Raw genomic sequence first — 10245 nt, 5'->3', positions numbered from 1 at the left:
CACACACACACGAACGCTACCTAAAACATAACCTTCTTGACGAAGGTAAAAAAGAAGATGGATTCATCTTATAGTTGATACTTGTGGGGGGAGAAAGGGTAGCGGAGGCAGCAAGCAGGTAGGCAGTTTCCAGTAATCCAAACAGATCCTTCGCTCTCAAGACAGTCTCCATTGGCCAGAGCCAGAGGGGTGTCCCTTGGATACTGTCTTGCCACCGACACTCCTCTGACCAATGAGATACCGTCTTGGTACCGAATGATCTGATTATCATGAAAGTTCATCTGTGTTGGTAGTAATCAAAGTAAAACGTTGAACTTTATTCTAACACACAATTTACAGAGAGATCAAATTTTCAGCGACCACTGTCACCTTCATCAGGATGATTAATGAACAATCACTGCACAACGTGGTCGCTGAAAATTTCATCTCTCTGTAAATTGTGCGTTGGAATAAAGTTCAACGTTTTACCGAAGGATCTGCTTTGAGATTTTAGTTTCCAGTGGGGTGATCTACACTGAAGAGACGCAGACTGACAGGGACAGTAGAAGAGCGCTCTCAGCCCCCGGAGACAGGCGTCGGACGTCAGAGCCGAACCCATCAACCCGTCCAGGCGAGCAAATATGGGCGTAATTGACGCGCGCGCCTGGCCTGTGCGGCGGTGGTAGGATTGTGACTTGAAGCGTTTTATAATCCAGCAAACTAGTCCTGTATTTAGCGCATTATGTTGACAGCATCGTCATTAGTTTTTCAATGTAGAGCCATGTATGATCATGTAACGTTATGTGTAAGCCGGAACGTAGTGATTTTTGTAAAGCCATGTATATGTATTTGTAAGGGTGTACTATAAACTATAATAAAGACTCTGTGTTTTAACTTGGTAGGACTTCAGTCCTACGTAACCCCTATCTTGTCAATCATACTTTGTCTGACGCTGATCTCTCTTCCCTCAAGACTTCAATGGGTCTTCAATGTAAAGTGGCCGGCTCACTTTTTGAGTATTTCACGTATAAGCAAAGGCTCGAAGAAACCAACCAACCAACCAACCAACCAACCAACCAACCAACCAACCAACCAACCAACCAACCAAACAAACAAACAAACAAACAAACAAACAAACAAACAAACAAACAAACAAACCAAAAATGATATTTCGCGTAAATGTTATAAAAGAATGTAATATAATAGTCCTTCCGCCGTCAAGGTGGCTCTGCTGTATCCAGAACCGTGTTTTATCCAGACCTATATGCATGCTCAGGCATTGTTCAGGATAGCTCAGGCGTATCCAGAATCGTACCTCATGGGGCATATCTACGTTCATGGATACGCGGAGACGTACTATCCAGAACCGTGCCTGATCCTAAACCCTAAACCCTAACCCATTCAAGCATAGGACTAGACAGGCGCGGTTCTAGATCCGACAACAGCTCAGGTTCTCCGCTGTTTAACTTTCCTGTCGGCTGATCTTGGATACGCATGAAAAGTTGTCACCCACGTACGGCGCACGCAGGCGCTGATTAGTCTAAATCACCTGTGATGCATCACAGATCCTCTAGTTCAGAAAATCACTACTCTCCAAGCAGAGGTTTGGGTTATTTTTGGCGTGTTTTTAGACTTTTTTATCGGGATTTCTTCTTTGCGCTGGAATTTTTCTTTCACCTATTAAACCATGCATGTAGAGTTCATAATGAAGAACTTTTTATTTGTACAACATTTTATCATCGCCCGCTTGCATCACGTCTGCCCAGAGGATGTCATTGGGTTGGTGAAAGAAAAATTCCAGTGCAAATAAAAAGAAACCCCAATAAAAAAAGTCTAAAAACACGTCAAAAATAACCCAAAACCCAAACCTCTGCTTGGAGAGTAGAAATTGTAAACTCGACGGATAACATGCCATGGGAGTTGGTCCGCTAACCGCTAAATGACTAGTGACTACATTTTAACCGCGACTGAAAAATGTACTCCTTTAATAGCGGACCAAGTCCCCTACTCTTTCCAGTTGCCTCTGAAGCCTGGTAGAGGCTAGCGGTTTAAGGTTATGAGTTGAGCCTTGTTTAGTTTTAGTTTTTAGTTTTTTTTAGTATTCTTTTTTTGTTCGCGCACGCGACAATCCATCTAAGCCATCTAAAATTATCGCGTTTACACACAAACAGACAGACGGACGGACGGACGTACACATACATGACTGCTACCGAAAACATGCCGCAATGGCGAAGGCAATATCCAATGCTGCCCCCCGGCCACATGTAACGATACAGCTTTTAATAGAACACGTCTTTCACACAGAAAGCAAGGTACCAAAATTCCGGATCCGCATTTTAATGATATATGACGGAAAAAAATAACGTTGCAACAATATCAGCTTAATTTACAACGGTTGAAAGTTATGGACCCTCTTAAGCGGCTTTGAGTACATGTATTTACAAAGTGTTTGTCGCCCCCGGTTGGTAGCCATCAAACGCACACCTGGCATGGGCGCCTAAACCACTACCGAGGAATTCTGAGTCACTGTGGTTCAAGGGTCAGCATTGTTACCCCTTGTTAGCTCAGTTATTTGTTGAAGTCTGCGGGAAAAGTGTGCAAGCTCGTTCAAGTTCGATTTATGACATTCACCGAGACAACCTGTATAGTACAGCAAATAAAAGACATCTGGCATTTTCTATACACGACATAGCCCGGCGAAGAAAGTAGTCATCTGGGTCAAGAGCTGATAAACATTGGGATTCTTTACGTGGAACAAAACGACACCGCCCAATGCCAATATATCATGTGTCTGTTAATCAGGCACCCAAACATTTGCAACAGACACCTGATGATACGCCGGAAACTTTAATCAACTGTGTGTGATAGGACATGCACCTAAAGTCTTCGCTTGCCGTGTTAGTTTTTATAGTACTACAATCTGTTATCAGACATCTTTCTAGCGTTCGGAGGTTTTGAATCGGCAGACCGGTTGAAACAGGCAGCGTGTGATTCTGCGTTGGGCAGCCGCAGTGCCGTACCGTGTTGTGAAGTTCCGTGAAGCGGTGAGGAGGGCGGCAGGCGAACGGCAAGACACTTCCCCTCTCTCTCTCCTCTCTCTCTCTCTGCCCCCCAAAAAACACCGTCCCACCATGGCAGGAGCCAAGCCAGGAGTTCACGCTCTACAGCTCAAGCCGGTGGAGGTTCCCAAGGAGCTGAAAGAAGGGAATAAGTTCATCAAATGGGAGGACGTGAGTAGTTCCGCCCTTGCTTGCCTGTGTGTGTGTGTATGTGTGTGTGTTGTCGGAAGTAAAGAGAGCCATCTCCCTTGCATGATAATAATAAAGGGTATGTATGTGGGGTGGGTCCGATGGCAAGTTGTCGTGGCGTTTGCCTGATATCCTTGCAATCTCGTTATAAACGGAGCAATCTAAAATTCTCGCAGTGTCTGCTTGTGAACGCCAGCGAGGAAATTATGAGCATAGATGAGGGGGAACCATGCTGTTATTGTTGAAACTGACACGCGTTTCAGTATGGTAGGGTAGGATAGGAATTCCCAGATTTTCGACGCCATCTTGCCAGCCAATACTGCCTTTTAGATATTCCCAGAATTTTCCTAAATGTTCTTGAATATTCCCACTATCAGTCGCATGACGTGGACAGAGTCTAAGGCCAGGGCATACCTCAAGAAATTAGCGACTAGAGTCAAAATGTCGCGAACACGGTAGAGCCAGCCCAGCAAGAAAACATTGGGGGCTAACGTTACGTCCAGCTATCCATGGCTAGTGGCATTTCAAAGTCTCCGATTGCTGATCAGGCTTCAACGGTGTCCATCAACCCCTGATGTGCATTTTTGCAGCGCTGGTCATTATAAGGGCGTAATATCTGTCACAGCATTTGTCTCAGTATCAGCCCCTATTCGTATTTTAATTTGTCACATTGCCATTAGAACAGAGAGAAAGTGCATGGGAAGGAAGATCAGAGTGGTTCACAAAATGGCACGTATGAGGTGTTCCTGTTTTCAGTGTCCCCCCAAAACCGCATCTTCCGGTTTTTAGGGAGATCATGGGAGATTAGTAAGTTGTTGATGCAGTTTCCAAGGCAACCTGGTGAGATATGTGTGTACATAACAACAGCAGCCAGGGATGGACTCCTCCCACCCTCATTCATTCGTTCACTGTGCCACATTCACGTGGTCATTGGGCTGCTGTCATCATATGAAATCCCACTAGATCATGGTACATGTAATTGGTTTGTCATCACTGATAGCTCTGTGCAGGGTTTCTCTTCATTCGAGGATTAAGGTTATGGTAGGCCAGTGTTCAAAGCACATGTCCATGTATAACATGTCACTGTAACCCTTGTTGCAGAGCTATAGGTTACGTCGTACCACCGAACACGGAAACATCTGCGGTGTCAAGTTTAGGTTCTAGATCATTCAAGACTTTAATATTCAGCTGAAGTTCACCAGTCAGTGAAGAAGATATAACGTTACACAGTTCTAGGGAACCTTCCTCAGAGCTTTTGAGTTTTGTTTGTACGGCATTTCATCTCATGGACTACAGACACGCAAAAGAGGCATTTTCTCTGCATGCCTCCCAGGGACAAGCTGACTCCATTAATACTGTTGTAGTATGTCGACCATATTTTCTTTTATGACATTGTCAACATTAAATACCACAGAGCTCCATCAAATGTTGACAGACTCAATTGTAATTCCGAAAGCTAGCCGGAGCTTTGTTTACGCACTCTTCGCGAAGCTAGCCTGGAGACAACGACATATCTAAAGTGACGAGGAGCTTAGTATGATTAATAGCTTTTTGGGGAGGGGGATTTTCAACTTGTCCTCGTGTCAGAAAGTTGTGTGCATGCCTGGCAGGCTAAGCTAGAGCGGGGCTCAAAATACTTGGTGAAAATGCAGGTACTCGTACAGGTATTTCTGAAGTCTACCTGCACATAGTTATAACCTGCACTGGTCATGTATGTAGACAGATTGATACATGTACTAGGTGTATGTTGATTTTTATTTGCTGCATATGACTGTCACCACCTATGAAGTATAATAAAAGAAACAGTAGCAATACTTTCTGAACAGTTTTTAGCATGATGATCCATACTTCTCAAAGTCTGAGTGGTTCAGGTAAAGTCTGTCAGGTGCAGGTGATTTTCAACATTAGGCCATGTTGATTTGATTATATGGATGACATCCTCCGGGAGCCCCAAAACTGATGCGCGCGTGCGAATAAAAAAAAAGTTTTGCAAAAAAAAAAAGTTACTTTTCACTATGAAATCTACGTGGTCATGAGGGTTGAGCAAATGGCACAGAATATGGTTTGGCGAATAATCTAGTCTTCAAGTTCATTTCTGTACAATTTCGTCTTTTTTCGTTTGATTTTGGCATTCTACGACATTGGTATAGTTTTTATTAATTTTTTTGTAACTTATGGTATATTTTTGCTCATTTGCAACTGTTTTGTACGATTTACAGTATGGTTGAAAACTTTTTTTTTTTGGAAACGGCCGAAAATTCATGCGCGCGCGGATGTCATCCATATAATCAAATCAACATGGCCTTACCTTCGCTGGCACAGGTATGCATAAAAAAGAGATTTTGAGCCCTGGCTGAAAGACGTGTGCTTTCTATATGTCAGGAACAGGTGTGTTGAACAGCGCGATCCATCAATAAATAAACGTCTCTGAAACACGACCCAGGGGCACCCAAGGACGTCTGAATTATTACTGCCATCAAAGATATGTTCCGTTTTTATTGAACAACTTATAAATTCTGATCATGCCTGATTCCCGGTAGATGTAGAATCACGATTTACCCAGAAGTCAGCAGCGAAGGGACGTGTGCCTCCCTGAGTTTATAATATAAGCCTTATTAAAGGAATCATAATTTGAATGTAACAAGGCTTCTGTTTTGCGTTACATGTGGTAAGATGTGCAAGGCAGTTACTGTATTTCCTTTATTCGGATTTTGAGGGACCTATTACTAGCCCTTCAAATACATAATCATATTGATAATATATGAATGAATGATTTTTATTGGTCGACAGTTGTATATGGTACAATGTATGGCAAGGATAACAATGTGATCTTTACAATCATACTAGTCTATTCCTGGAAACTAAAACTACATAGATATAACGTAAGTGGGTATTAACATGATGTACATTGAACATTTCTGTAGGATCTTAGGAAATAACTAACAAGGCAAGAAGAAAAGAATGTTCTCATCAACAGCTATAAATAACAACCTATCTCATGATCAATCTAAAATGCAGCCAAGACAAATTGTTTTCAGTTCTGATTACAATAGATTTATGTGTTTTTGTTTGCGAAAGTAGTGTTTAACCAGGTTGGTTTGTGAAACATGTACAATGTAGTTAAATTTGTGTGACCTTGCCTGATTATTTGATGCTAATGTGTTGATGAATAGCATTGTTTATATAAAGGGAGTGAGGTAAGTGCTTGCTAAGCCCTTGTTGCTGTAACTGTGTTCACTGCCACACCCTGTTTAGGTTTCGTCTCTGATGTCAAAATGATGGGATATTATCATCCCAAAGGGACACGTTCAGTTAGAGCTGTATTTAGTCCTGGCCAAACCAGTCCCACTACTGTATTGTATTCTGCTCTCTCAATCAATGTCCCGCTTTCAGGGACAAAACATCATTATCCTACATTTGGTTGAGTTGTCTGGATCATGGAACTATGCTTTGTACATTTTGTATGACGAAGACCTGCCTCTTCAAGTTTGATAACTCTGGTGGCATGTGTTTTATACAGGCAAATGAACATATTTTGGTTTGAGACCTAACATGTAATGTATTGAGAATACTGTACAATAAAATTTACAAACAAGAGCCAAAGATCTAATCATTTCAAATTCAAGGTCTCATCAAGACTTATACACCTACCAACTTTCATGACAAACCATCTGTAGCCTCTTGAGTTATCAATTTGCTAAACCACATTCACACATACATACATTCACACATACATACATACATACATACATACATACATACATACATACATACATACATACATACATACATACATACATACAAAAAATTCTACCAAAAACATAACCTCTTTGGTGAAGATAATATATGTTTTGTACTGAAATTGTTCTTTGAGTACACCCACACGGCCACATAACGCAATATAACTACTATGAGCCTTCTGCGGTTTCTGTACTTTCTTTGGAGAAAAAAAACACTACCGCACAAATCTTTCATGTGAAGCGGAGAGAAACAAAGTGGGTTCAAGTGCTTTAAAGGGAAAAAAGAATAATACCTGAAAGGATCCAGTTGAGCAGCTACTGATGTGTGAGATGAATAATTTATATCAAAGAGGATTGTGAACATTTGTGGCTTATTTTAGGCCACACCAATTTGATTTGTTGGCTCTTTGATTTTTCGAGAAAAAAATCTGTATCTGTATCTGTATAGCCGGTGTAACCGCCCTTAGCACACCAGCTGAAGCGACAGGCGAAAAAAATAGAATAAAATTGACCTAGGCCCAAAAGCTATGATACGAGCCAAGACGTCAACAATGAATTCGAAACCTGCGAAGCTGGTGTGTTACGCCGAAGGACAGTCAACCTGGCTATACCGATACAGAAACTGTTCATCAAACCAATACATTGATAGATGGAAAAACTGTAACAACTAGGAAGACACGGAGCTTTCTTCAATTGTTCAGACCAAAATAAGAGCATAGTGCAGTTGATTCAGAACCCAAATCCTTAGTTTTTTTATGAGGGTTGGTACCAAAAAATGTAGGTAGAGATTATCTTTTTTCTTTCCTTATTTTATTAGACTTTCGAGATCTCTTACTAGTGATCCAACTTGTACAATAAACTTTAACAAAGTAAAACTTGCATGAGGACATTTATATTTTCAATGTGTATGTTATGTTGGAAAGCATAGTGCAACATCTCATCACTGAGGTGTCAGATCATGAAGCTAGAAAAGGTCAATCAGCTCGAAAAATTTATGTCCCTTGCAGGGGACCACCGCACACAAAAAGGCTAGGGTCGGCAGTTTTTTGGTCCGGAAACAGGAAACAGGACATTTTTTCCCCACGCCTTATCACTAATCAGCTAGGCAGGGAGGATAGAAACATGTACATACTTCCAGCTTTAGGTCACCTTTCGTCAACCAAGGATTACAGGGCAGCAACCTTAATGCTGAGAATCGCAGTCTTCGACTTGCAATTTATCGCATGTGGCTTTGGTACCTTAGCGAGTGGGGAAATACCAAATTACAAGGGCTTGCAACAGCCTAAGTCGGGTCATACATTTGTATGTAACGGCCGTGTGGTCACATTAGTCGACGCACAATTTTGATGTGGTAGAATTTTCAAGCAGGCCGGATGTGACAGAACCAACTGCAAGTTACAAGAATTATGTAACTTCTAAGACAGCCATATCAAGACAGCTGAATGCAGGACTATTCCAAGATGCCCTCAGTTTTGCATTAGTCGTACAAGATATGTTACAGGGCCAATTAGATTTTCAAGGCAATTTTATTACATTATCTCAGCATGAAACATTATTTTAGACCTAGTAAAATTGTGCTATTCATCTAGCTACACAATGCATTAATTATTTTTTGAATTTTTTTTATAGGATATCTTTTAAGCCATTTTTGCATCATAACTACCTATTCCTAATTTTCATTCACCTAGGCCAATTAAATTTTTAAGGCAATTTTATTACATTATTTTTAGACCTAGTAAATTGTGCTTTTCATCTAGCTATACAATGCATTAATTAGTTTTTATAGGATATCTTTAAAGTATCTTTTATTTTTTTATTATTTATTTTTATATAATATTATTTTGCACATACATGTAAAACAAAAACAATACTTACTTTACTTTACTTTGTCCGGCCACTTCTACCTTTGGGGGAATCGCAGAAAGTAAATATAGTTACTGTAATCGAACGAAACAGACTGTAAAATAAAAGGAATATTGTGCTGGAGGCGGAAAAAAGCCTTAGGGCTTAGAGTATTCTTGTCCTCTTCCATGTCAATTTTAAGCATAATGATAATAATGATAACAACAATAATGATAAGGGTAAATAAACAATATATGAAAAATAACAGTAAACTCGTTTCCCACAACAAAAATAAATTGTGATATTACAAACTTTGCACCATAGTATCATCATAGCTACATATTCCTAATTTGCATGCTGTGGTCCGACCTAGCCTTGAACTTGATTATCTCTTATCTGGACCCTTCAGTATGATTGAAAGTAGACAAGAAGTTATCCATGATGGATGACTGCAGTGCTCAAAGATCCGTCTGTTTGATAAAGCTGTGGCCCGCTTAACCTTAATCTTGACCCTAAATCTTGGGTGTATTTGTCGACCCTTACCAAACATTTCCTGTGCGCATGCCAACAGGGTCGATAACATGCAGACTGCAATTCTTGGAATTCACCATCTCGGAGGGGTTCTTTGGTTTCAAGAAGACAATGTAAAACATCTCAAGTGATAAGTTCAGAACAACTTGCAATGGTATACTTGTGAAAGAGTATCTATCAGTTGATTTAATTGCTCATGATGTACGTACTAGTATAGTAGTAGTGAGTCTTGTTGCCAACTTGTTTCCAGGCAGCACATTGTTTGATTGCCTTGTCTGATAGGCATATAATGTATGTTAATAAACTTGTTAAGTTACTTAGCCAGAGAACATGAAAGTAGATTGAGGTAGGTGCACACACACACACACACAAACACGCACACACACACACACACACACACACACTCACACACACACACACACACACACACACACACACACACACAAACACATACACATACACATACACACACCAACCATTACACACACAAAACACACACACACACACACACACATACACACACCAACTGTTTTGGGTTGTTGGAAAAAGGAGTCCAGTCCGATTGGCGGAAAAAGCAGTCCAGTCCGATTTTGGGGTGGAAAAAGTACTCATAGAAACTCGAAGTACCCATAGAAACTAGAAGTACAGACACAAGAAAGAAAAAATTGTACCTATGGTCTTNACACACAAACACATACACATACACATACACACACCAACCATTACACACACAAAACACACACACACACACACACACATACACACACCAACTGTTACACACACAAAACACACACACACACACACACACTCACACAATAGACATACACACACATACACAAACACACACACACACACACACACACACACACACACACACATGTACACTGGGACAGATGTCAGACATG

The 10245-nt window shown here is 40.8% G+C and overlaps 2 protein-coding genes across 2 annotated transcripts in view; both read left to right on the top strand.

The window, feature by feature from the left end:
- The window catches only part of LOC109472304 (protein phosphatase 1 regulatory subunit 12B-like), a 79001-nt gene extending 73820 nt beyond the window's left edge, over window positions 1–5181 (top strand). Inside the window, exon 5 of the transcript XR_002140359.1 lies at window positions 5136–5181. The gene's annotated coding sequence lies outside the window, so the exon portion shown is untranslated. The remainder of the gene's footprint in view (window positions 1–5135) is intronic.
- Window positions 2554–10245, top strand: part of LOC109472306 (1-phosphatidylinositol 4,5-bisphosphate phosphodiesterase beta-1-like) — an 18261-nt gene continuing 10569 nt past the window's right edge. The window contains exon 1 of the mRNA XM_019771987.1: window positions 2554–3209. Coding sequence (XP_019627546.1) covers window positions 3111–3209 — 99 coding nt within the window. The 5' untranslated portion in view covers window positions 2554–3110. The remainder of the gene's footprint in view (window positions 3210–10245) is intronic.

This window comes from Branchiostoma belcheri, unplaced genomic scaffold, assembly GCF_001625305.1.
Source record: "Branchiostoma belcheri isolate BF01 breed outbred unplaced genomic scaffold, Haploidv18h27 scaffold27, whole genome shotgun sequence".
Lineage (NCBI taxonomy): Eukaryota > Metazoa > Chordata > Leptocardii > Amphioxiformes > Branchiostomatidae > Branchiostoma > Branchiostoma belcheri.
The sequence above is the reverse complement of the archived record's forward strand: the minus strand, read 5'-3'. Positions and strand labels throughout refer to the sequence as shown.